The sequence below is a fragment of the Microplitis demolitor genome, chromosome 4, assembly GCF_026212275.2.
Source record: "Microplitis demolitor isolate Queensland-Clemson2020A chromosome 4, iyMicDemo2.1a, whole genome shotgun sequence".
Lineage (NCBI taxonomy): Eukaryota > Metazoa > Arthropoda > Insecta > Hymenoptera > Braconidae > Microplitis > Microplitis demolitor.
This window is the reverse complement of record NC_068548.1, coordinates 1,546,706-1,573,114: the sequence shown is the minus strand read 5'-3', so window position 1 is coordinate 1,573,114 and position 26,409 is coordinate 1,546,706. Positions and strand designations below refer to the sequence as shown.

The 26,409-nt window shown below is 27.1% G+C and overlaps 5 protein-coding genes across 11 annotated transcripts; 3 read left to right on the top strand and 2 right to left on the bottom strand.

Annotated features, from left to right (window-relative positions):
• The first annotated feature begins 1,086 nt into the window (after nucleotides 1–1,086).
• On the top strand, nucleotides 1,087–9,717 carry LOC103571057 (mothers against decapentaplegic homolog 4). Of its 3 annotated transcripts, none has more exons than XM_008549053.2 (11): nucleotides 1,087–1,303; nucleotides 1,372–1,520; nucleotides 2,520–2,799; nucleotides 3,894–4,217; nucleotides 4,316–4,522; nucleotides 5,349–5,534; nucleotides 5,597–5,776; nucleotides 6,414–6,662; nucleotides 6,729–7,010; nucleotides 7,087–7,217; nucleotides 7,829–9,716. In XM_008549053.2, the coding sequence occupies exons 1-11, from the start codon at nucleotides 1,234–1,236 to the stop codon at nucleotides 7,907–7,909; spliced, it is 2,139 nt and encodes a 712-aa protein (XP_008547275.1). In that variant the 5' UTR covers nucleotides 1,087–1,233; the 3' UTR covers nucleotides 7,910–9,716. The 3 variants fall into 3 exon arrangements, with proteins under 3 accessions (XP_008547275.1, XP_008547266.1, XP_008547283.1); XM_008549044.2 differs by having other exon boundaries at nucleotides 3,879–4,217; XM_008549061.2 differs by lacking the exon at nucleotides 5,597–5,776 and having other exon boundaries at nucleotides 3,879–4,217; nucleotides 7,829–9,717.
• A 3,290-nt stretch (nucleotides 9,718–13,007) lies between these two features.
• On the bottom strand, nucleotides 13,008–14,826 carry LOC103571048 (probable 28S ribosomal protein S26, mitochondrial). Of its 3 annotated transcripts, none has more exons than XM_053738209.1 (3): nucleotides 14,697–14,826; nucleotides 14,334–14,623; nucleotides 13,008–13,485 (listed from the first exon to the last, which is right to left on the bottom strand). In XM_053738209.1, exons 2-3 carry the CDS (start codon nucleotides 14,570–14,572, stop codon nucleotides 13,065–13,067), a joined length of 660 nt encoding a protein of 219 aa, XP_053594184.1. In that variant the 5' UTR covers nucleotides 14,573–14,623; nucleotides 14,697–14,826; the 3' UTR covers nucleotides 13,008–13,064. The 3 variants fall into 3 exon arrangements, with proteins under 3 accessions (XP_053594184.1, XP_008547253.1, XP_053594183.1); XM_008549031.3 differs by having other exon boundaries at nucleotides 14,334–14,646; nucleotides 14,717–14,826; XM_053738208.1 differs by having other exon boundaries at nucleotides 14,717–14,826.
• Nucleotides 14,827–15,488: 662 nt separating this feature from the next.
• LOC103571042 (palmitoyltransferase ZDHHC16A) lies at nucleotides 15,489–18,137 on the top strand. The gene is made up of 4 exons (XM_008549018.3): nucleotides 15,489–15,626; nucleotides 15,761–15,908; nucleotides 16,394–16,703; nucleotides 17,474–18,137. The coding sequence occupies exons 1-4, from the start codon at nucleotides 15,577–15,579 to the stop codon at nucleotides 18,082–18,084; spliced, it is 1,119 nt and encodes a 372-aa protein (XP_008547240.3). The 5' UTR covers nucleotides 15,489–15,576; the 3' UTR covers nucleotides 18,085–18,137.
• Nucleotides 18,138–19,150: 1,013 nt separating this feature from the next.
• Nucleotides 19,151–22,689, top strand: LOC103571032 (cellular tumor antigen p53). The gene is made up of 3 exons (XM_008549006.2): nucleotides 19,151–19,360; nucleotides 20,354–20,576; nucleotides 20,789–22,689. The coding sequence occupies exons 1-3, from the start codon at nucleotides 19,257–19,259 to the stop codon at nucleotides 21,596–21,598; spliced, it is 1,137 nt and encodes a 378-aa protein (XP_008547228.1). The 5' UTR covers nucleotides 19,151–19,256; the 3' UTR covers nucleotides 21,599–22,689.
• An 87-nt stretch (nucleotides 22,690–22,776) lies between these two features.
• Nucleotides 22,777–26,290, bottom strand: LOC103571003 (PDZ domain-containing protein). 3 transcript variants are annotated; one of them, XM_008548962.3, is made up of 5 exons: nucleotides 25,880–26,290; nucleotides 25,281–25,809; nucleotides 24,638–25,218; nucleotides 24,007–24,506; nucleotides 22,777–23,256 (listed from the first exon to the last, which is right to left on the bottom strand). In XM_008548962.3, exons 2-5 carry the CDS (start codon nucleotides 25,307–25,309, stop codon nucleotides 23,035–23,037), a joined length of 1,332 nt encoding a protein of 443 aa, XP_008547184.1. In that variant the 5' UTR covers nucleotides 25,310–25,809; nucleotides 25,880–26,290; the 3' UTR covers nucleotides 22,777–23,034. The 3 variants fall into 3 exon arrangements, with proteins under 3 accessions (XP_008547184.1, XP_008547176.1, XP_014295071.1); XM_008548954.3 differs by having other exon boundaries at nucleotides 25,666–26,290; XM_014439585.2 differs by lacking the exon at nucleotides 25,281–25,809 and having other exon boundaries at nucleotides 26,125–26,290.
• Between the last annotated feature and the right edge of the window lie 119 nt (nucleotides 26,291–26,409).

Here is a 26,409-nt window from a genome sequence, read left to right as displayed (position 1 = left end):
CTCAGCTAGGAAGTTGTCGGTATCAGCCATCAGCAACACTTTACACTACCACTGAACACTGACACTTAATATGACACCAAAGACACTTTGCACTATTTTAATTTTACAAACTCAACAATTTAATTAAACAATCACTATGAGCAATAAATTTTATGAATAATTGCACGACATTAACTAAGATACTGTTTCTATTCAAACGTAAAGAAGGATCTGAACTACTGCTGCCGTCGATGATACTGACTGTCGCTATCGAACCGTTAGTTGGTACTGAACAATCGATTCCGACTCAACTGCCCTCTTGCGCGAAAATTTGGCTTACATGCAAGATTCCCATTTACGCTTATCCAAAATGACTTATAGCTTCTTTTTTTTTTTTTTTAATTAATAATTATTAATTAATTATTTTTCTCATTAATTATATTAATTAGAGTACATCCAGTACTAAATCTAGAGCTAGAGCATCCAAATGCACCCTTAGATTTTTAAATTTTTAATCTATCTTACATTTGATTTTTAAAATTTTTAAATTTCCCGCGCGCGCTACCTGTCAAAAATATTTAAAATTAATTTTAAATACCACTCACTTCATTCTCTTCTTACTTCATACAGTACCACACTTAAACTTATAATTAACATATATACATATATATATTAACTCATATATATATATATACATATATATATATATATATATATATATATATATATATATATATAATAAAAATTAAGCCTCAAACGGCTTGTGATTGCTTGTTATTCCAAAAACTATCATAAACAAACAATAAATAAAATAAATATATAAAATAATAAAAAAATAATAACAATAATAAAACTAATCAACAATAAATGTGTGCCAAAATAAATATATATCGTACCAAAAAATATATAAACATAAAAAAAAAAATTCAATCATAACCATACAATTTAATTTATATTAATTTTAAACAAATTTTTCACTGACATTCGTATCACCTCGTCAATAAATTAACCAACAAATATATATATATATATATATATATATATATACATATATATATAAATATATATAAAGTTAATGTGACTTAAGTGTCATGCAATATTTATAATATAAAATATATATAATATTTATTATCAATGATTAATAATTAATAAAACTATTAATTATTGTTATATTTATAAATATATATTAAAATATTTATTTGTATATTTATATATTGATAATAAATATATCAAATAGCCACGGCTTTTACGGAGATGGTTGGACTTGCGGGCGGGGGAGGACATTTGTATCCCTCGCCCCCGATGCAAACTAATAATTCTGAGTGTAATTATTTTATATATTTTTTAAAATAATTTTTTGGTTTGATTTTTATTAAATGGCTTCTTTTTTAGTGAGAGAAATGACGGGAATAACGCCAACGGCTCCAACAAGTGCTGATGCATGCTTGAGTATTGTACACTCGCTGATGTGTCATCGCCAGGGTGGCGAGAGTGAAGGATTTAGTAAACGTGCCATTGAATCGCTGGTTAAAAAACTCAAGGTATTTTTTTTTTGCTAATGGGTAGAGGGGGAAGAGGGTAAAAAAATTTTTTTATCAATTTCTTGGTGTAATGATTTTTTTAAATTTAATTTTTCATTGTTTTTTTGAATTGAAATCTACTGTAGTTGAGAATTTTTTTATTTTTTGTGGTTTGAGTTGTAAAAAAAAGGGGGGAATAGCAGAACTGAGTTCCTGGGAAAATTTCCGGAAGTTTGAGTACCCACATCGATATGTTTAAAATAATTAATTGTTAATTGGTTTACTGATTAATTAATTAGTTTATTGATGACTGGTTTGTAAATTAGGGTTGTGGGTACTCGTTTTAGAGGAAATTTTATCAGGTTTCAAAATTTTATGCTTTGAGAAGTGTAAATTGATTTTTAAAAAAAATCATTAGTGTAATTTTTGATTTTTTTTTTTTTGGAAAAAAAATTCAATGGAAATTTGAATTATGAGTTTTAAAAAATTCTGGCACCTAAACTATTGAGTTTAGAGACAAAGTCATAAGGACCTTTTTTGTAGGAAATTTAATTTCCTTCAAAATTGGTTTCATATATTTTTGTCATATCTTTGATATTTTAGCCAGAATTTTAAATTTATAAAATAAAAAAAATATCAATTTTCTACTTTAAATTATTATAATTTATTTAAAAAATTTATTGTGATTAAACTATTGAGTCTAGAGAAAAATTGATAAGGACCTTTTTTGTAGAGAATTTAATTTCCTACCAAATTGGTTTTATATATTTTTGTCATATCTTTCATATTTTAGCCAGAATTTTAAATTTATAAAATAAAAATTGTCAATTTTCTATTTTAAATTATGATAATTTATTTAAAAAATTTATTGTGATTAAACTATTGAGTCTAGAGAAAAATTGATAAGGACCTTTTTTGTAGAGAATTTAATTTCCTACAAAATTGGTTTCATATACTTTTGTCATATCTTTGATAGTTCGCCTGTAATTTACATTTAAATAAAATACATATTCATTTCAGGAAAAAAGAGACGAATTGGATAGTCTGATAACAGCGATAACGACAAACGGCGCCCACCCAAGTAAGTGCGTAACAATTCAAAGGACACTTGACGGACGACTGCAAGTCGCTGGACGCAAAGGTTTCCCTCACGTTATTTACGCTCGTATATGGCGATGGCCTGATTTGCATAAAAATGAACTGAAACACGTCAAATACTGTCAGTTTGCATTCGACTTGAAATGTGATTCCGTGTGTGTTAATCCTTATCACTACGAACGTGTCGTCTCACCAGGAATAGGTATAATGTTATTTTATTTCAAATATTTATTTTATCTCAAGCTTCTGCTTCTTTTTATATTTATTTCAGCCTTATTATTGTTATATATTTTTTATTTATGTGATTAATATTTGAATCAATTAAATGTGGAATTTTTAAAAGAATCTCGATCAGTATTTTTTAAAAATTTATTTATTTTTTCATTCATAAACCAAGGTACAGGTGCCGTAAGGGCGTAGTTTAGTAAAATGGACCTTAGAAAATTATAAGGGCATAGTAAATTTTTTTTGTCACTAATTAATATTCATTCAGTTTAGAAATTAAAAAAAATATAAAGAGTAATTTTTTAATTTGGCCCTTATGGTTCCAGGAATAAGGGCCGGAAATTGTAAGGGCGTAAAAAAATTCAATTTTAAAATTTTGTAATTTTTTAAATTATTTTTCAAAAGCTAATCGATTATGCAAAAAAAAAAATTTTAAGCCCTCACAGTCCTAGGGATAAGGGCCAGAAATCATAAGGTCATAAAAAAAATTCAAAATTTATTTTTCATAATTTTTAAACTTATTAATATAAAGTACATCGATTACACAAAAAAAATTATCTAGCCCTTATAGTTCCAGAAAGAAGGGCCAGGAATCATAAGGGCGCAAAAAAATTCTAATTAAAAATTTTATAATTTTCAAACTGACTTATGAAAAATACAGTGACTATACAAAAAAAAATTCAGCCCTTATGGTTCGAGGATAAGGTCCAAAACCGTAAGGGCCGACATTTTTTTTCAATCCTTTTAATTAAGAACTCTAATTATTTACATAAAATTTTTCCGCCCTTATACCCCTCAAGCTCCATAAGGGCGTCCTATTATCCCGCCCTTATGGCACCCGTACCTCAAATAAAGTTCCTAATTACACATTTAATTACTTTTAATTTCTTTTGCAACAAAAAAATATTTAACCTTCTGCGAATTTCGCCCTTAAATCAATCAAAAAACTGACTATCAGTAACTGCAGTCGGTTAAATAAAAAAAAAAAAATAATACGCTGCTTTATTTATATTTATTTGCATTGATGTCACCGAATGGGTTCTTTTCGGCACACAGACCCGTTCTTTACAGATTTATCCGGATTGACCTTACAATCTGGAGTCGGAGTCGGACCTGGTGGACGTCTGGTAAAAGATGAGTACAGCGTCGGGGGAGGTAACGTTACAGGAGTCTCTGGTGTTCCTGGAGTGCCTGGTGTCGTTCCAGGTCAGGCTGGGTCAGTAACTGGTCCCGCTGGTTCATCAGCATCCGGGTCATCGAGTGTCGGTGGGTCGACTGGGATGGACGTCGACGGGGAAATAAACCAGACAATTCAACATCATCCCCAGTCATCACAATCAGCCAACAGTAATTCACAGTCCTCACAATTTATTACTGGTCTTCCGCCTAATCCAAGTAATTTACATTTTTTTTATTTAATTATTTTTTTTATTTTATTTTTTTTTGTTTTTTATTTTTTGTTTTTTTTTGTTTTGTTTATTATTATTTTGTAGCCGGTGAAAATATTTATCCTAGAGGGGGTACGGTAGTAGGTAATGTTACCGGAAGTGCTGGTACTGCTGTTAATAATCAACAGCAGCAACAACAGCAGCAGCAACAACTTAATCATAGTACCAATAAATTAGATGATAATTGCCCTCCGACGAGACAAACCTGGATACCTACTGCGCATCATATCAACCCGCGTAATTTACATCATCGTATGTAATTTTTTTTTTAATAGAATCGAAATTGTGCAAGTTATTAATTATCAGAAGACAGTAATTAGTTTATTTATTTTTTTTTTTTTTACTTTGTTTTTGTTCTTTTGATTTTAAAATCAAAATATCTTGGAAAGTATTGAGTTTTTGAAAAAAGGGTAAGAGAGATTTTTTGTAGAGAATTTAAAGGGCTACAAAAAAGGTCTGATTCATTTTTTTCGATAACTCAATATTCAGGGAGATATTGTGGGGAACAGGTGATATGAGGGCGTAAGGTCACTTGTTGGGCCTTAAGGTCACCCGGGAATCATAAGGGCGGGAAATTTTTTTTTTATCATCGTCACTTTATTTGAAAAGTGTAGAAATAATGATAGAAAAGGAAAATTTTTTGACCTTAAGGTCCGGGAGTAAGGGCCGAAAGTCATAAGGGCGTAATTTTTTTTTATTTCAATTGATAAATTTTTTACTTGAAATTAAAAATTTAAAAAATTTCAAGCCCTTAAGGTCACAGGGATAAGGTCCAAAAACCATAAGGTCGTAAATTTTTTTTAACTCAATTGTTGGATTTTTAATTTAAAATCAAAATAAGGAAAAATTGTCAAGCCCTTATGTTCTAAGGTTAAGGGCCAAAGGTCATAAGGGCCAAAAAAAATTTTTAATTAAAATTTTTTTATTTTTAAGAAAAAAAAATCGATTCGTGATAAAGAAAAATTTATGTGTCAGCCCTTATACTGGTCCTTATATTGAACTTCGCCCTCATGACATCTGGATCGTGATATCTACTTTTAAAAAATTAATATTTATATTAATTAATTAAACTAATCAGCTGTAGTCCATCAAATGGGTCATTCAGTAGCACAACAGCAATCATTGAACGCTGGCACAGCACCTGGGGCACCGATACTAAGTCCAACGCAAGCTCAATCAACAGATCAATTCTACAATACAAACACGCCACCTCAGGATTTAAATTCAGCTCCACCGACTGTCGATGCTCTCACTGCCTCCCTAGGTAATTAATTAAACATTTTTCCTTAGCAATCCATCCAATAAATATTTAATAATAAATAATAGGTGGAACACAAAGTTCTCCAGTATCTCCAGCTCATTTACATCATCAGAATGGTTTTGCAGTAGCAACAGGAGCTAATCCTTACAATACTGGTGGTCCACAGTGGACTGGTGCTAATACTTTGACTTATACCCAGAGTATGCAGCCACCGGATCACCGACATCTGCATCCAACTTCTTACTGTAAATTTTATTTAAATATTTAAATTCTCCCTTAAAAAATAACAATGGGTTTCTGGAGAAATAATTGTTTGCATTAAAAATAACTAGCACAGCTGAATTCCTCGCAAAATTTCCCGAAGTTTGAGTACCCACATCAATATAGTTAAAAATACTAATTAATAACCCTGCATTAATTAATTAATTAACCAATTAATGACCATCTTATAACATATCGTTGTTGGTACTCATTTCAAAGGAAATTCCACCAGCTTTTCAAATATCATGCTCTCAGATCCATAATTCAATTTCCAAAAAAAATCACTAGTATAATTTTCAAAAAAAAAATTTTTTTTTTTTTTTTTGGAAAATTAACAAAAATAAAAAATGAATAGCACAGCTGAATTCCTCGCAAAATTTCCCGAAGTTTGAGTACCCACATCAGCATATTTAAAAACACTTAATTAATAACCTTCCATTAATTAATTAATTAACCAATTAATGACCATTTTATAACATATCCATGTGGGTACTCATTCTACTCGGCATTCCACCAGCTTTTCAACTATCACAGTCCCTAGCCCAAAAAAACCATCATACTAAAAAAAATTCCAAAATTCCATGCAAGAGATCAAAAACAAAATAATTTATTTATTTTTAGGGCACGGTAATGAAGTAGGCGGTAATATGAGTGGTTTGTTATCAACCCAACCAGCGCCCGAGTACTGGTGCTCAGTCGGTTACTTCGAATTAGACACACAAGTAGGTGAAACATTCAAAGTAAGTAGCGGGTGTCCAACAGTGACCGTTGATGGTTACGTTGATCCAAGTGGTGGTAACCGATTTTGTCTCGGTGCACTGAGTAATGTACATCGCACCGAACAAAGTGAACGTGCACGACTTCATATAGGTAACAAATAAACACTAAATTAAATTAAATTAAATAAATTAATAAATAAAAAAAAAAATTTATTAGGTAAAGGCGTGGTACTAGATTTACGTGGTGAAGGTGACGTCTGGTTGAGATGTCAAAGCGAGCATAGCGTATTTGTACAATCATATTATCTAGACAGAGAGGCTGGACGTGCACCTGGTGACGCTGTTCATAAAATTTATCCACAGGCATATATTAAAGTATTTGATTTAAGACAGTGCCATAAACAAATGAGAGGTCAGGCTGCTACTGCACAAGCTGCTGCTGCTGCTCAAGCTGCTGCTGTTGCTGGACATTTAACACATGGCCAGCCAATTACTAAAAGTAAATATTATTATTATTATTATTATTATTTATTATAATTAATTAAAATTATATTTATTTATTTATTTACGTAAAGATTTGAGTGCTGCTGCTGGTATTGGTGTTGATGACTTGAGAAGACTTTGTATACTACGATTGAGTTTTGTTAAAGGATGGGGTCCTGATTATCCGAGACAGAGTATCAAAGAAACTCCTTGTTGGATTGAGGTAATTATTTATTTTATTTATCACTGGGAGTCAATTCAATTTTTTATTTGGGTTTGGAATTTTGCTACAGATTAGTACTTTAATGAATAGAATCTTTGATTAACGTTAGAATGAGTACCCACAAGCTAATATAGTAAACATAAAAAATTAGCAAAATTTTGGAATTTCATATTTTGGAAAAATTGTTTTTTTGCACAAATGAAGGGCTGTAAATTTTCAAGGGCACGATTTCCTCTGGAATGAGTACCCACAAGCCTATATTTTGAACAAAAATAAGAAATTGACAGATTTTTGAAAATTCATTTTTACAAATTTTTGTTTTTTTTGTGCAAAAAAATGAATGAAGATTATTCAGGGTACGAGTTCCTCTGAAACGAGTACCCACAAGCTTGTACTTTGAATAAAAATAAAAATTGAAAAATTTTGGAAAATTCATATTTAGAAATTTTTATTTTTTTGTGCAAAAAAATGATTAAAAGTTATTCAGGGAACAATTTCCTCTGAAACGAGTACCCACAAGCTTATATTTAGAATAAAAACAAAAAATTAATTTTTTTTTTTAATTAAGAATTATTTTATTTTTATTTTTATTAATTTTTTTTTTTTTTCAGGTACATTTACACCGAGCACTACAATTACTCGACGAAGTACTTCATACAATGCCAATTGACGGACCAAGAGGTATCGAATAATGAAATTTTATTATTATTTATATTTTAATTAATTTAAGATTTTTTTTCCTATAATTAATTAATTTGTTGATTAAATCATCTAAAAAAAAAAAACAAAAAAAAATTACGAACAAAGTAATGGTTACATATAAATATTTTGATTTTATCGAAATAATTAATTTAATTCTCATTACTTTGTATGATTAAATATGAAAGAAACTACTAATTAATTGACTAATTAATTAATTAATAATTAATGATTAACAAAAAAAAATAAATAAATATATGGCGCCATGGCCTTGCTCTCAGACTCAACGTACAAAAAATTTATCAGGTTAAAAAAAAAAAATAAATAATAATAATTAATAATTAAATAAATAATTAATGAAAAATTTAATTAGATTGAGTAAAATAAAAATAAATAAATAAATTGCGTGTCAGTGTCGTATTTTTGTCAACTGCAAAAAATTATTTTTTAGAGTGAAAATGTCTTAAAAAAAAAAAAAAATAATAATAATAATAATTAATTAAATGAGTGAATAAATGAGAGATATTTTATAAGGCTGCCAAATGCAATCTGATTAATTAATTTTTATTTTTTTTTAATTAATACAATTAATTGATTTTTATTAGACTAGGCCTGGGGCATAAAAAAAATAAAAGCAATTTTTGAATTTTGTTTTTTTGGCTCAATTTAAAGTTTTTTTTTTTTTATTATTAATTAATTAATTAATAGTGTAAATAATGGGTCTAAGTCCCAAAGATTTTTTTATACGAAGGGCAATTTTTTATGTTTTTGCCTTTGTTTTTTAGTTGCTTGTTATAGATGAGATTGTTGATAAAATTTATAAAATCTCAGGTGACAATTTTTTGAATCTTTACTTTGGGTATTTATATTTTTGAATTTTTTTATTTGAGTTTACTATAAGGTTGTGGGTACTCATTCCAGAGGAAATCGTCTTCTTAACAACATCCGGTCATTAATTCATTCAAAATAACATTTTTTCAAAATCTGAGATTTGAAAAGATTTCCAAATTTTTAATTTCTGATCCAAACATACGCTTGTGGGTACTCATTCCAGAGAAAATCCTCTCCTTATCGCCATCCTACCATTCATTTATTGAAAAAATAATTTTTCAAAGTTTCGGATTTTCAAAAATTTCCAAATTTTTAATTTATCATCCAAATACCAGTTTGTGGGTACTCGTTCCAAAGGAAATGGTGTCCCGAACAACATCCGGCTATAAATTCCTTCAAAATAAAATTTTATCAAAATCTGAGATTTTCAAAAATTTTAAAATTTTAATTTCTGATCCAAATACTAGCTTGTGGGTACTCGTTCCAAAGGAAATTGTGTCCTTAACAATATCCGTTCATAAATTTATTCATAAAAAAGATTTTTACAAAATTTAAAATTTCCAAAAACTTGAAAATTTTTTTTTTCGAAATATAAGCTTGTGGGTACTCATTCCAACGGAAATTTAATTGTCTGTCAACTTAAATTACCAAAAACTAAAAAAATTGTCACCAAGACCCTAACTCAGTGTACTCGTACTCACTTTTATTGTTAACGACTATAATAATTATATTGATTTTAAATCTAATTAATCGAACAATTATTTTTTTTTTAAATTACCACTTAAAAAAATAAATGAGTCTGATTCACTCATTTTTTTATTTCATTTTAATTTTAATTTTAATTAATGACAAAGTTTTTAAATAAATTCTCATTAATTGTTACTATGAGCTTATTAAAAAAAATATAATTATTATTCATTAATTAGTAATAATATTATTTTGTTATCCAAGCGAATTGTGTACAAATAAACTTAATTTTTTAAGAATTTATACAATCGCTGAGTAATAATTATTAAATAATAGTAATAATAATAATAATAATAATAATAATAATAATAATAATGATAATAATAATTGTTATTATTATTATTATTTGAAAATACTTAATTAATAAGTAATTAATAAAAAAAAAATATTTAGACGTAAATAAAAATTAAGTTCTAAAGAAATGGGTGAACAAAGTAAAATATGTGCCATTTCTTAATTGATTAATAAGTAATTTAATTAATTAATTAATAAAAATAAAAAGCTAATTCTAATTAACATGATAAATACCGACAATTTTAATTAATTGAAATTTTTTAAAAGTTTTGACTTTTTAATTTTTTTTTTACTGACGGCAGGATTCGAACTCGCGCTTTGCAAAAAAAAAATTTTAATTGGAAAATTAAAGAAGATTTTTTTTGAAATTTGAATATGGGGTTGTGGGTACTCAAACTAGAGGAAATTTTACGTTTAATATGAGAAAGATTTTCATTTTTATAAAAATTAATTTTTTGTAAAATTTCAAAATTTGAAATTTTGCTAGGAATTTTCTATTAATTTTACAATAGTGATGTAGGTACTCAAACTAGAGGAAATCTGACGTTTATCACGGAAACGATATTTATTTTTACATAAAACAGTTTTTTGTAAAATTCGAATTTTGAATTGTACAACAAAATTTTTTTGAAATTTAAAAATACTCATGTGGGTACTCGAACTAGAGGAAATTTGCCATTCGATACCAAAACACCACTCAACTCATTATTCGAAATTCCAGTCATAAATTACACCCAAAAATCACATTCTTTATAAAAAAAAAAAATCCCACATAATTTTTTATCATTAGAACTAAAATTCCAGCTAAACTATCAAAGATACGACAAAAATGAATTGATACAAATGTGTAGAATATTAAATTTTCTACAAATAATGTATCTATACATTTTCACGTAAACTCAATAGTTTACATGGAATTTTAATTCAAAGAAAAAGAACCCTAGTGAAACACAATCATGACTTCCGCGGTTCGAATCCCGTTCGCGGTAGAAATAAAAAAAATTAACAAATTTTTTTTTTCTTGTTTTTTAATGATTGCTTGAAATAATGAATAAAATACATAATAATAATTATAAACATAATAATAAAAAAAATAATAATAAAAATCTTGTTTACAAAACTTATATTTTTAACATGTGAATTTAAGCAGTTTTATACATAGTATCAAGTCATATATTAAATAATTAATATTATATTAATGCTTATAATTAAATTAATCAATAAGTTAACAATTAATTCATTAATTAATTAAATAAAATATTTCTAATTATAGTACGCACGTAAACTATTATTTAGTTAATAATTGTTTAATTAGTGTGATTTCATTTAATCGAATTAATTAATTAATTATAATAATAATTATTAAATTCTTGTTAATGTTGTGGCTATTTCCGTTCTATTTAAATGAACCTTTAGACTATCAGTTAAAAAAAAATATAAATTTATAATTGTTTGGTTTAAAAAAAAAAAGAAAATAAAAAAAATAAATAAATAAATATTTGTTAGATTTTCTAAGTTTTTGGATTGTTAATGTCGAATAAATTGATGAAACAACTCACACATACACGTTGATATTATTTATTTATTTAAATAAATACTGTGCAATAGACTTCACTTTTTTTTTATTTATTTTTTTTTTTTTTAATTAAAATTGATTTTTTTTGTCAAATATTTTTTTCGAAAAAAATGAATGACATTTTCGAAAAGCTGACAAAATTTCACATAAAATGAGTACCCACAACGATATATTTCGTGAGCATGATAATTAATTAAAAATGGCGGCGTTAATTAATCATTAATTAATCAATCACGAAATATATCGTTGTGGGTACTCATTTTACGTGGAATTTCATCAGCTTTTCGAAAATGTCATCAATTTTTTCGAAAAAAAATTTTGACAAAAAAAAATGAATTTTAATTGAAAAAAAAAATTTTTTTTTGTTTAAGAACATTGTAACGCCTTCACAATATTTGTCATCGATCACGAAATAAAATAACACTCGAGATACAAAGACTTGATAAAACAAACGACTAATTAATATAATCTCAACAATTAATTTAACAATAAGCTTACGAACAATCGAATAATTATAATAATTATAGAGATAATAATAGTAGCGAGTGTGTGTGAGAATAAAATAATGAAACAAATATATGTAAATGCCAAAGATGTTCCGTTAACAAAAAAAAATAATAATAAACAAAACCAATCAGCGTCTAAATGAATAAAATAAAATAATAAACAAACGATTGTATGACAATTGTAATAAGCTTTTGTAAAATTAAGGGACAAAACTCAATTGTTTAAACAAGTAATACATTTTAAATAAAATTTTTTTAATAGTTTAGTTTATATTTATAATAGTTATATAATATTGGATACATTACCATTTATAAATAAAAATATACTTATCAAAAAAAATATTGAGATTATTTATTTTTAACTCATAAATAAAATTTTTTTTGAAAATTTTTTTTTCGACAAAACGATATATATTTTCTTAAAATAGACAAAACTCCCTGTAAAATGAATACCCACAACGATATATTTAAATAAAGTCGTTAACTAGCCGCGGTCCACGAGTTAACCGGAAGTTGAAGGTTGACCATAACTTCATTTAAATATTTCGATGTGGGTACTCAAATTACAGGAAATTTTGTCACTAATTCAACTGTAGTAATCATTTTTCTCTGATCATTAAAAAAAAAAAATTGAGTATTTTGACCTTATGAATAGAATATTCGAAAATTTTTTTTTTTTTTAAAAAACGACATATATTGTCTTAAAGTAGACGAAATTCCCTTTCAAATGAGTACCCACAACGATATATTTAAATAAAGTTGTTAACTACTCGCGGTCCGCAAATTAACCGGAAGTTGAAGGTTGACCATAACTTCATTTAAATATATCGATGTGGGTACTCAAATTACAGGAAATTTCATCACTAATTCAACTGTAGGACTCATTTTTTTTTACCAGTGTCTGAAAAAAAATCAGAAGAAAGAATTTTAATCGATACCAAAATAGAAAGCAAGGATTTGTAGGAAATTAAATTCTCTTTCAAATAAGTACCAACAAGCTGTAGTTATTTTTCATATGTTTCAAAATATATATACATATATATGTATATATATGAAAAACCAATAGACCTTGTTGGTACTCATTTGAAAGAGAATTTAATTTTCTATCACATGAACGTAAAAATAATTTACCACAAATCGATGTGTGAAATATATTTATTAATAATTAATATATAAGTTTACATATAAAAACGATCACTGCTTCATTTGTTGTTTTAGCTGATGATCCAAAATTGTTTTCTCATCATACTTGTTACCATACAGATCAATCGCGTGATTATAATCAATTTTATTCGCCATCGCTTCCTCAATAGCTTGATCGATATTTTCCCGAGTAATAAAAGTCTTGGCCTCGACTTTGAGTTGTTTAACTCGCTCCTCGACTTGTTCCATTATTTTGACATCTCGCGCTTTCTTTTCCTCAATCTTCTGCAAAATTTGAATCCGACGTTCAGCGTCTTCTTTACGAATTCTCTCAGCTCGTACTTTCGCACGTTCTTCGTTCCAAATATTATTTATTTTTTGACACTCATTGAAATCATTTTCTTCGGCTTTTCTCAATAATTCTTCATCGAATTGTTCTCGATTTTCTTCAGCTATTTTCATGAAATATGCTCTGTAATTAATTAGGTATATGAATTATAATTAATACTTCCGGCAAATTTTTTAAATTTAAATATAGGGGTGTGGGTACTCAAACTAGAGGAAATTCGACTCTGAATACAGAACAGATATCAATTTTTATAAAAATCAATTTTAAAAAAATGCAAATTTTGAAATATGGCTTAAAATTTTTTCAAATTTAAATATAGTGATGTGGGTACTCAAACTAGAGGAAATTTGACACTGAGTACAGAACAGATATAAATTTTTCTAAAAAATGATTTTTAAAAAATGAAAATTTTGAAATTTGGCTTAAAACTTTTTCAAATTTAAATATAGTGATGTGGGTACTCAAACTAAAGGAAATTTGACACTGATTACAGTACAGATATCAATTGTTGTAAAAATCAATTTTTAAAAAATGCAAATTTTGAAATTTGGCATAAAATTTTTTCAAATTTAAATATAGTGTTGTGGCTACTCAAACTAGAGGAAATTCGACACTGAATATAGAACAGATATCAATTTTTATAAAAATACATTTTCAAAAAATGCAAATTTTGAAATTTCGCTTAAAACTTTTTCAAATTTAAATATAGTGATGTGGGTACTCAAACTAGAGGAAATTTGACACTGAATACAGAACAGATATAAATTTTTATAAAAATTGATTTTTTAAAAATAAAAATTTTGGAATTTCACTTGGAATTTATTCAAATTTAAATATAGTCATGTGGGTACTTAAACAACAGGAAATTTGCCGTACGATAATAAAAAATAACTCAAATAATCTAAAAAAATTCTGTAAAAAAATAAAACCCTTAGAAAACTAAAAAATGTAAAATTTAAAAACAATCAAACCTCAATGAATTTCTATAAGTATTATAATTATTATTGAGTCTTCGATTTTCAGCAGCCTCATCCGGGGGTACGGAGACCCTTTGCCGTATTCTAAATAATTTTGATTTAGCCGGAGGTAACCACATAGGTTTTCTTTTCCACCATCTTACTATTTGTGTATTTACTGCATTTATTCCAACCCACTCTGTCATTATTAAATTATTCATCATTTTATTTATTGTTCCACTTGTTCTCAACATTTTTATCAATAATATAATTAATTAAATTATCCAATTAATTTTGTTTTTTATCTGAAAATAGAAAATGACAAACTCTAAAATTTTAACTGTCAAATTTTGAAAAAAAATGTTTTTTTTTACTTACAAATAATTACAATTACTCACTTGTTTTAATAATTAACTCATTAGTTTATTTTTTAATTATTTTTTACCTCTCGTCTATTTCTTTTATTATTTTTTAATTATTGAGGTTATGCTGGAATTTCTGCGCACTACTAAAGTCACTACAACTAATTATTAATTTTATTTTTTAATTGATGAATTTATGATTAATTTTAATTAAAATTAATCATTATTAATTTATTTATTTATCATTTATTTAAAAAATTAATTTTATTTTTTTTTTCGCGCGAAATTTAAAAATTTATAAAACTCATATTTATATGAATATATACCAAATATATATATTTAAAAAGATATATGTACTAATTAATTGAATTTACATTAATTTTAATTATTTAATTTAATTTTAAAAAATGGCGCGAAATTTATATTTTTTAAATTTAAATTTTTATTTTTTTATTAAAATAAAATTTTTCATATATTTAATTGCCAAAATATATGAGAAATTATTCAAATAATAATTAGAAATTATAATTATCATAACTGTTATTAATTTTTAATTCAGATTCAAAAAATTTAAATTTTCCCGCGCAAAATTAAATAAATAAATAATTTTAAAAAACGTATTATTAAAAATATTAAAGTGTATAAATAATTATAAGTAATTACAAATAATAAATATATATAAATATATTTTTATATATATATACATATAAATATATGTAAATATGTAATTAAATTAATTATTTAAATAATTTTTAAATTCCCGCTTCGCTGTGACATTTTTGAAGGTTATGTATTTATGTTTATAAACAAATACATATAAATATATGAGTTACAATGTATATAAATATATAAAGGACAATCAATAATTATAAATATATAAATATAAACAATTTAAAATGATAAGAAGAATAGTATGGAATTTAATGCGTGTACCGGAACGTATTTCGTAAGTTTTTTTTTTTTAAATTGAATATAAACATATGAAAAATTTGTAGATGAATATATATATTTTTCTTCATATTTATAGAGTGATATTATTGTAATTATATCATAATTAATATTTATAATATTTTTTTTCAGACTTTATTTCAAAGAAAAATGGTACAGATGTAAAAAAACTTTTTTAGTTTTATTTTATAATGAGTTTATAGATTGGGGTTATGCGTGTGATACTTTAATGGAACCTATTTTTTGGTTTGTACAAAATTTCACAGTGATATTGGGCCCGGTGAGTTATCAATTAATTGATTAGATAATCAGTTTATTTAAAAAAAAAAAAGTTGATGTGTGAATTTTAATTTAGAATCGAAATTTTGGCTGTAGATCATGAAATATTGAATTTAGAGTAAAATTGATAAGTACCTTTTTTGTAGAGAATTTAATTCCCTACAAATTTGGTCTATTATGTTTTTGTCATATCTTTGATATTTTAGCTAGAATTTTTAATTTAAAATCAATGAACTGAAAATTACAAAAATTTTTCACTAAAATTATTATCATTCAATTAAAAAATTTATTGTGATGAAACTATCGAGTCTAGAGAAAAATTGATAAGGACCTTTTTTGTAGAGAATTTAATTCTCTACAAATTTGGTCTCATATGTTTTTGTCGTATCTTCGATAGTTTGGCTAGAATTTAAAATTTTGAATTACACATTGATATTAGTGATCATAATAATGATTAACAATAATAATAAATTTCTAAATCCCTAGATCCTGGTATTTATAGTATCAGTATTAACAGCAATAATTGTTTATATCGCTTATTACATTGGTTTCCCATACTGGTGGAATAAAAGCCCATTAATGACCGTAGTATTAATAACAATCGGAAACTGGTTACTGGTAAATGTTTTATTTCATTATTACATGGGTGTTAATGTACCAGCTGGTTTTCCACCAACCGGTGGATTAATCCCTGAAGCTGTCAGTATTTGTAAGAAATGCATTAGACCAAAACCTCCACGTACTCATCATTGTTCCGTCTGTAATAAATGTATTTTAAAAATGGATCATCATTGTCGTATCCTTTCATTAATTAATACGAGAAAAGTTGTTTATAAAAAAAACAATTAATAAAGAAATAAATTTTTTTAACGTTTCTTTGCAAAAAAAATTTTTTTCCTGGCAAATAGAAATTTTTTTTGGATACTTTCTTCTTTTTACAAAATTAAGTTTATTTTCTTAAAGTAGACGGAATTTCCTTTAAAATGAGTACCCACAACATTATATTCAAATAAAGTAATTTATTAATTAATTACTAATTTGCTAATTAACCGCGAGTTGATCATTAACACCGACTTTATTTAAATATATCGATGTGGGTACTCAAATTATTGGAAATTTCGTCACCAATTCAACCGTGATAATTGTTTTTTTTTTTTTTTTTAAATTAATATTTGAAAAATGAGTGGTGCTATTTTGATCTATAGATAAAATTTTTTTTTGAAATTTTTTTTTTCGACAAAATAATTTGTATTTTCGTAAAGTAGACGAAATTCCCCGTCAAATGAGTACCCACATGAATGTATTTAAATACAGTAATTTATTAATTACAAATCCGCTAATTAACCGCGAGTTGATCATTAACACCAACTTCATTTGAATATGTCGATGTGGGTACTCAAATAACAGGAAATTTCCTCACGAATTCAACCGTCATAATCATTTTTATTTTAACTTGCATAGAAAAAAAAAATAGTAATTTTTAATTAACAGAAGTTAAAATTTATTCAATGAATTTTTTACTAATAATCTTAAAAATTAATTATTTATTTCTTAACAAACAAATAGCATGGCTGAATAATTGCGTCGGGCATTACAATCATCGTCATTTTTTTCAATACATGGCATTTACAGTACTAGGGGTAGTATTTTTAATGCTCTTCGGAGTTGAAATAGCATATCAAGAATATTTTCCATCTCAAGATCCAGATCTCCAGGGTCATCCTGTTAGAATAAATAACTCTGTTATAATTCCTGTGACAGAATCAATGGATCATTTGAGCCCAGAAGAATTATTGGAAATTGCACGTAAAAATGAAGAAATAGAAGAACATGCTTTCAGACGTCGATTAATTTTATTCGCGGCATTGATTTGCGTCGCGACGTTTGCGGCATTGGGAGCACTGACGTTTTGGCATGCAGGATTAATAGCAAGAGGCGAAACAAGTATCGAAGCTCGTATCAATTCAACAGAAGCTGCCAAATATAATAATTTAGGAAAAACTTATGAAAATCCTTATGATTTTGGACCGAGAAAAAATTGGGAAATATTTTTAGGACTCCGTGGACGGAGTTGGTGGAATATTTTAATGCCGTCTACTCATAAACCTGACGGTGACGGTCTCGTTTGGGAAACAATTTATGATAAAAATTTAATCGATAATTATGAGACCAGATGACAAATGGAATTTTATAAAAATGTTTAAAATTGTCATATTTTTCATGATATTATTGTGTGTACATAATTTTTTTTTTATTTATTTGTATTTTAATTGTAAAATATATTATTGAATAAAATTTTTTAATAATTCAAATTGTGGGGATTTTTGAAAATGAAAAATTTTTTTTATTAAGAGTTTTTATGAAATTTAATTATGAGGAATTTATATAAATTTTTCAAGTATGAGGTATTTTGTGGATTTTTTTTATGAAATTCAATTATGAGGAATTTTTATGAAATTTGCTTATGAGGCATTTTTTATGAAATCCTATTATAAGAAATGAGATAAATTTTTCAAGTATGAGGCATTTTATCAATTTTTTTATGAAATTCAATTATGAGGAATTTTTATCAAATTCAATTATGAGGAATTTATGTAAATTTTCAAGTATGAAGCATTTTATGAATTTTGTATGAAATTCAATTACGAGGAATTTTTATAAAATTAGCTTATGAGGAATTTTTATGAAATTTGTTTATGAGGAATTTTTTTATGAAATCCTAATTTAAGAAATGAGATAAATTTTTCAAGTATGAGGCATTTTATGAATTTTTTTATGAAATTCAATTACGAGGAATTTTTATGAAATTTAACTATGAGGAATTTATGTAAATTTTTCAAGTATAAGGCATTTTATGGATTTTTTATGAAATTCAATTACGAGGAATTTTTATAAAATTTGCTTATGAGGAATTTTAATAAAATTTGCTTATGAAGAATTTTTATGAAATTCAATTATGAGGAATTTATGTAAATTTTTCAAGTATGAGGCATTTTATGAATTTTGTATGAAATTCAATTACGAGGAATTTTTATAAAATTTGCTTATGAGGAATTTTTATGAAATTCAATCATGAGGAATTTTTACGAAATTTGCTTATGAGGAATTCTTATGAAATTTAATTATGAGAAATATATATATATATGTAAGGGTCTCTATAAATTTTTTTTCTCTCTCTTTATTTTTTTCAATCCTCAGATCTGGAGTTTGCGCAGTAAAAAATAAAATATGGCCGCGCCGCCATTGTTAATTACGCGATTACGGGGGAAAGTTGTGGTGACGCCGGTGACATAAGTATCATTTAAATAATAATTTTTTATAACTTATAATAAAAGTAAAAAAAAAATATATGATTATCAATCAGCCGGAAATGTGTACAACTATCGGATATTCCGGTTCGCAAGAATCGGATTTGTACGACTCGACTGTTTTTGACGAAATAAGTTCTCACGTGTAAGTTTTAACGCACTTTCATTTTTAGCTGCTCTTTATTGTTCCCCATAAGTATTTTTATTGCATCATTTTAGTTCTTTTATTTATTATAGTATTACTACAGTATTTACTCTTTTACAATAATAATAATAATAAAATTTTATATGTTTATATATTTATTACATATGTTTATTTACTCATTTTTTTTTTGTTTTTTTTTTTTTCTATGGAATTCTTGTCTGCCATATTTTTTTTTTTTTTTTTTTTTGACAACAAAGAAAAAAATTCAAGGTCATCATAACAATGACATTATTATTATTATTATTATTATTATTATTATTATTATTATTATTATTATTATTAATAATAATCATACTGAAGTAAATTGACGTTTAATAATTTTTGAATTATTTTTTAAAGCATTAAATTAAAAAAAAAAAAATATTTTAAAAAATTGCACTTGTAGAATTTTGAATTTTCTATATGTGCATTTTTTAGTTTTCTTTTTTTATGCAAGTTATATACTAAAAAAGAAATTTCGAAAATTTTTTATTATCTGTCAACTTCAGTCATAGTGAACTGACATCTCATAATTTTTGAATTTTTTTTTAAAACATTAAATAAAAAAAAAAAAATATTAAAAAAAATTGCACCTCTAGAATTTTGAATTTTCTATATGTGCATTTTTTAGTTTTCTTTTTTTATGCAAGTTATATCCTAAAAAAGAAAATTCGAAAATTTTTTATTATCTGTTAACGTCAGGATCATGAAATTGACAGATAAATGATTTTAGAATTTTTTAAACAAGTCAATGATGAAAAAAAAAAAACTAAAAATATGCACATTTAGAAAATTAAAAAACTACAGGTGCATTTTTTCAGAATATTTTTTTTTTGTAATTTATCCTTTTAAAAAATCATCCAAAACTTATTAGACGTCGGCTAACTTCAGTATCATTATTATTATTAAGAATTTGAAAATTAATAATTAATTAAATATTTTCTGAATCTTTAGAGACTTATCAAATTTGCCAATACTAGAAAATGAAGAAGATACAATGGAAAAAAAATACGACTTGCATCCACAGCAAGACAATATCAATCCCCATGGGATAGCTATCGATCCATTGCAATTTGATCCACGGCAATCATCAATTACTGTTCCAATTATCGAGGAATTTCCTGGGAAATATAATTTTGAATTGTTTATACCCCAGGGTAAAGGAAAAAGTAGCGTCGTAAGTATTTTTTTTTTTTTAGAAAATTTATTCTATTCGAACTTCTAGCACTCTAGCGTCTCAACTATAGATTTTACATGAAAACTCATAAGGACCTTTTTTGTAGTAAATTAAATTTCCTACAAAAATATCTCAATACATTTTTGCCGTATCTCTGATAGTTTCGCCGTAATTAAAATTAAAAACTAATGAATAAAAAATTTTGCCACCAGTACTCGACTGCTTTGAGAAAAATCTTCATCGACATGGAGCAGCGGCAGCCATTACGCTTCCAATGGTCACCGGCTGTTGAAAATCTATATCTCCGTACGACTCTCGTTTATGCAGAAGATCGTTACCGAGGAGATCCAGTGATGCGCTGCCACAATCACATCGGGACCGACAGTCCATCAAATCGAAACATGCCCCCGGAAATTCTGAAACAAGTCGTCCGTTGCATTCACCCCCGTAGTTATTACGAGGACATCAACGGACATAATTCGGTAATAATTCCCCTGGGTGCCCCTCAGCCAGGCTGCTCGTATGTTCCTCTAGATTTTATATTTTACTGTAAAAACAGCTGCTCTACTGGAATGAATCGTCGCGCAACTCAGCTAGTATTCACTTTGGAAACTGGGACTCGTGAAATAGTCGGACGCCGTAGCATCGAAGTCCGTGTCTGCAGTTGCCCGAAGCGCGACAAAGAAAAAGAAGAAGAATCTTTAACTTCCCGTGGGAAGAAACGTAAAGCTAAAAAAATTCCCATTAATCACAATAACATCAATTGTAATAATAATTCATTGCCGTCATTCGGGTCCATTTTACCCCAGCCACCACCAGGCAAAAGAATTTTATTGCAAGCAAATAAAGATCAGTCAATAAATTTGACTATCAGAGTCCCGTCTAAAGAAGTTGCTAAAAGTGTTCTAGAAAGTTCTTATAATATTCTTGCGGGCAGAGCTGCCCTTACCGGAGATTATGCATTTTATTATCCTTATATGAAGGACATACACAATACTAATAATAATTTGAGTAATAATTAGCTTAAGCTATTGTTAAACATAGTGAATATGTATTTTTTTTTGTTTAAATACGTTTATTTTTGCGGAAACTACGGAATGTTGGCACCGTGAGCCGAAGGCTACTGCTGCCAACATACAAAAATTCATTTTCGTGACATAAAATTTACTTTTAGCGATTATCTGTACTGATAATTAACATTTTTATCGTTAGAACACACTCACATTCCGTTGACTAAGAAGTTGGCTGCCTGAGCCGAAGGCTACTGCTGCCATCATACAGTAAAATTTACTTTTATGATATCAAACTCATTTGTAGTAAGTTATCTGTACTAGTAATTAAATTTTATGAGGCTAGAACGCATTGATCGTGAAATTGGCGGCTTTAGCCGAAGGCTACTGCTACCATCATACAGTAAAATTAACTTTTATGACATGAAACTTAATTTTAATAATTATTTGTACTAATAATTAAATTTTGTGAGGGTAGAATACACTCACTTGACATTGACGGTAAAGTTGGCTGCCTGAGCCAAAGGCTACTGCTGCCATCATACAGTAAAATTTACCTTTATCACATCACATTTATTTTTCATAATTTCCTGCATTGAAACTTAATAAAAAAAATATTTTCTCAAAATCTAGTCATTGAAAGATTAAATTTTTCGAGGCTCGAGTACACTTACCCCAAGTGTGTACTAATAAATTATAAATTACCTCATAACAATGATTTATCAAGTCTACTTACTGTATAATCTTACTGACAACTTGAATTTAAAATTTCGTCAAAATCGCTTGACCTTTGGCTCCATGAGCCGGAGGCTAATGCTGCCATCACTCAGTAAAATCAACTCCCATTACATGGAACATATTTTTCATGATTATCTACACCCATACTTAAATTTTTTTCAAATAAAAACGCACTCGTTTCCCATTAGCTTCACGAGCCGAAGGCTAGTGCTGCCCTTACTCAACAGAATCTTTCCCATTTTTTTAAGTAAAAAATTACATATTCACTTTAAAAATATTTTTATTATTAAAATAATCGTTATTAATAATTAAGTCTTCCAAATTGTTGAAAAATATAAAACGAAATAAATTGGTTTAAAACTTCATATTTTATATTTTTATGTGCCTTGAAAATTATAGTACTAAGTAACAATAATAATAATTATTATTATTATTGTTCATAAATCGGTGAAATCAAAAATTGACAAAATTTTATCCACGAGCTTTCATAATTTTTAATGAACTTATTAATTATCAATATTTATGCTCAATTATTTATAGTATAAGTGATTATTATTATTATACAAGATAAATTTACTTGTAATAAGTGATTGAACACAGTATGTGTTATTGTAATTGTAACTATAATAATTATATCTTTTGTACCTTTTTGTATACGAAATAAAAAAAATTGTTAATCATTGACAATTTAAATTTTATTATTTATAGTATTAAATATCTAGACCCTCGGACTGTGATACCAGTAACTCAATATCCAGAACTATGATATTAAATGCCTTGGGAATTGGCGCGAGATCGGCAACTGGTTTTACGGTATCGATTTTAGTGATCTGACGTTTTAATTTTATTTCCGTGTTTTCAGAACTTCTGCCGTGTAGAATCCACTCGCCTTTAGTTGAGGGGCTTGTCATCCATGCTGTCTCTTGCTCCAACTAGACAAATTATAAAATATTAATTTGCTCGTCGGTGGTGATTTGTGCAAATTTTTTTTTTCGAGTAATTTTTTTTGAAAAATTAAGTGGAAATTTGAATTCCTGAAGTGATTTCCTCGAGTTTGAGTACCCACATGACTATATTTTGGCGAGTCACCGAATCCAACATGGCAGCGGTATAAACAATTTCTCAATATTTTGATCATTTTTTCACTTACTTTTTTCATAATTATTAATTAGGTCTAGTAAAATTTTTTATTAAAATTTCGCTTAACGTACACTCAGATTTTCGCGCCACGAAAATAATTTTCAACTTTTTTTTTTTGAAATTAATTTTTTTTTTAATCAATATGTTCATATTATTCCTAATGTAATTACGAGTAAAATGAGTACCCACAACATATATAAAAAAATTCCATCAAAAATCCAAAATGGCCGCTCTTTAAACAATTAAATTAATTTTTATTAACAATTAAAACAGCTCTCTCTAATTATATCGATGTGGGTACTCATTTTACGCAAAATTTCATTTCCTACTCAAATACCCGCCTCATTTTTCTTCAAAAAAATTATTTTTTCCCATAATACAAAAAAACAATATAATACACAATTAAGACATTTTTTGGTGACCCCGACAAAATATATCGATGTTGGTACTCATTTTACAGGGTATTTCATCCCCTTTTAAAAAATCCCATTCATTTTTTCCCAAAAATTTCTCTACTCTGCAAATTTCAAAAAAATACTTACATGAAAGAAAAATAAATCATTGGCATAATGAATAACATGAATAGTATCACAATTAAAATCTATTTTTATCGGGATAGTTATTTTAGATCCATAGAAGTGAATTTGTACGATCTGATGATTTTTACCAAAATGCTCAATTAAATTTTCGTTATGAACGGGCTCATAGCAAGAAGTTTTATAACTCAGCGGACAAGGAAATGAGTTGACAACGGATTCCATAGAACCACCCCAACAAGGCGTCGATGGCGCGGGAACACTTAAATATCCACTTGAATTTTTATAAAAATTTCTATTTCCCTCCAATTGGGAGCCATTTAATTGGATCTTATTTCCAGATGAATGATCTCTATCTTCACGTAATTCTCCAGTACTTGCAGATTTCGCCCGATCGCCGGTAAATAATTCCCCTAATCGCCGATAACATGGTAATGGTGATGCTGATGATGATGATGACGGTTCATTTGTTAAATTATCAACAGATGCTGCTTTATCAAAACCTCCTAAAAAAATCAACTGTCGGTAAAAAAAAAGTTGACTGTTGGATCAACTGTCGGTACAAACATTTAAAAACTGTTGTGTCGACGGTCAGTAAAATAAATTTAGTAGACTACTAGTGGGTAAAAAAATCTACCTAGAAGAAATCGTCCCAGCCGTCGCTTAATCTGTACAGCTGGTAAAATCGCATTTTCTTTTTTATCGGCAGTATTTTTACCGACAGATTTACCAAATAATTTTTCTCTCAAAGCTGAGCTTAAAATTTGACCATTTGCTGAAGCTTGAGATAGTAGACGTGAGAAATCTTCTTGATAAGCATCACGAATATTTATTTGAATTTGATCAGCGAGTAGACACCTGCCCTGACCTAACCTAATTCTACATATTGGGCATCTCGGGGTTTTTTTACGACAGTTTGAACACAAAATATGACCATGGACACACTGAGATACTGGTGATGAGGCAGTTTCTAGACAAATTGGACACTCTAGTGCACAAATTGTACCCGAAACGGCTTTAGCTAATTTACGTGCCAAAGAAGGAAGTGGTCCTGATACTGCGACGCCAAATTCAGATGTATCCTGATTTTCATCATCATGACGCCATACTTGTAAATTTATTGTGACCCCAGGGTCACGTTTTATTAACGAAGCTATTTCTTTGACCCTTAATCCAACTATATCAGTTGAATTTATGTCCAAAAGACAATCACCGGCTCTAAAATTTGATTTCCATTAAAATAATTCATTAATTTTGTAATTAAAATTTTCTAAACTGACTTAATTATAAAATTCACAGAATATATCATTAGCTGATGTAATTACGAGTAAAATGAATACCCACAAAGCTACATTACGATAATATGGTCGTACATTAATTTAATGAGTTAATTAATCATTAACATGGCGGCCATTTTGATTTTAATATCAAGTATTTTTAAATGTACGCTTGTGGGTACTCATTTTACTCAGAATGACGTCAAATTCACTGAATTCGACTTTATTTTCCAAAAAAAAAATTTTTCAAAATTTTTTTTTTGATTTTTAAAATATATCGATGTGGGTACTCAAACTTCATGAAATCACATCACGAACACATGTGTAACATAAATTTTAAATTTCACTAAGCCAGTTCAAGAAATCAAAAAAAAATAAAATTAATAACTTAAGGCCAGATTTATCAGCAATACTTCCAGGTTCAACGTAACTGATCCATGGATAAGGATCCCATGGGGAGCGTGTCAAATGAAAACCACAAATCTTATTATTTTTATTTTCTGACTCATCCTCAATATGCAATGATATTAATCTACGATATGTAAAAACAGGTATATCCTTTTCCGTGTCCGACATTATTTATAAAAAACAAAGTTTATTACTTGTGATATCATCCCACAAAATTTTTTTTTTTTTACATACTAAACCTTTAATAATTAATTAATTAATTAATAACTTAAATAAAAAACAATTAAACTTTATTAATAAATATTTAACTAGACACAAGCCAACGAGAATTACAAATGAGTTGTATTTAAGTTCTTTGTAGAAATAATGAAAAATATATATAAATATATATATGGAGGTTTTAAAAGTAAATTGTTGGATCTTGTTCACCTTCACCTACTTAATGATCCTTGGCATTGATTTACCAGCCTCCTTTTCGCATTTTTTTCATTCGATCTATTCAAGGAAGTTTTTTTTTTTTGTAAAAAGAAAAAATTTGTTTTCAATTTACATTTTTTTTATTAAAAAAATTTTGAAATTACGTGTACATATTTGTGATAACAGTAATAATGAAAAATAGAATTGTAATAATTATAATTATTTAAGCGATTGGGATGCGCGCTTTTTTATTTATAAATTTTTTTGATGACGTAGTTTGTAGTTCTTGTTACAAATTAATAATTAT

Coding starts and splice junctions, on each gene's coding strand:
- LOC103571032 (XM_008549006.2), top strand. CDS start 19,257: ATGATTATCAATCAGCCGGAAATGTGTACAACTATCGGATATTCCGGT. Junction 19,361..20,353: donor GACGAAATAAGTTCTCACGT/GTAAGTTTTAAC, acceptor CTGAATCTTTAG/AGACTTATCAAATTTGCCAA. Junction 20,577..20,788: donor GTAAAGGAAAAAGTAGCGTC/GTAAGTATTTTT, acceptor TTTTGCCACCAG/TACTCGACTGCTTTGAGAAA.
- LOC103571042 (XM_008549018.3), top strand. CDS start 15,577: ATGATAAGAAGAATAGTATGGAATTTAATGCGTGTACCGGAACGTATT. Junction 15,909..16,393: donor TCACAGTGATATTGGGCCCG/GTGAGTTATCAA, acceptor CTAAATCCCTAG/ATCCTGGTATTTATAGTATC. Junction 16,704..17,473: donor AAAAATGGATCATCATTGTC/GTATCCTTTCAT, acceptor ACAAACAAATAG/CATGGCTGAATAATTGCGTC.
- LOC103571057 (XM_008549044.2), top strand. CDS start 1,234: ATGGTTGGACTTGCGGGCGGGGGAGGACATTTGTATCCCTCGCCCCCG. Junction 4,523..5,348: donor CCCGCGTAATTTACATCATC/GTATGTAATTTT, acceptor TAAACTAATCAG/CTGTAGTCCATCAAATGGGT. Junction 5,535..5,596: donor TGCTCTCACTGCCTCCCTAG/GTAATTAATTAA, acceptor AATAAATAATAG/GTGGAACACAAAGTTCTCCA.
- LOC103571003 (XM_008548954.3), bottom strand. CDS start 25,853: ATGTCGGACACGGAAAAGGATATACCTGTTTTTACATATCGTAGATTA. Junction 25,219..25,665: donor GCTGATAAATCTGGCCTTAA/GTTATTAATTTT, acceptor ATCAAATTTTAG/AGCCGGTGATTGTCTTTTGG. Junction 24,507..24,637: donor GCTGGGACGATTTCTTCTAG/GTAGATTTTTTT, acceptor TGATTTTTTTAG/GAGGTTTTGATAAAGCAGCA.
- LOC103571048 (XM_053738209.1), bottom strand. CDS start 14,572: ATGTTGAGAACAAGTGGAACAATAAATAAAATGATGAATAATTTAATA. Junction 13,486..14,333: donor ACTTATAGAAATTCATTGAG/GTTTGATTGTTT, acceptor AATTAATTACAG/AGCATATTTCATGAAAATAG.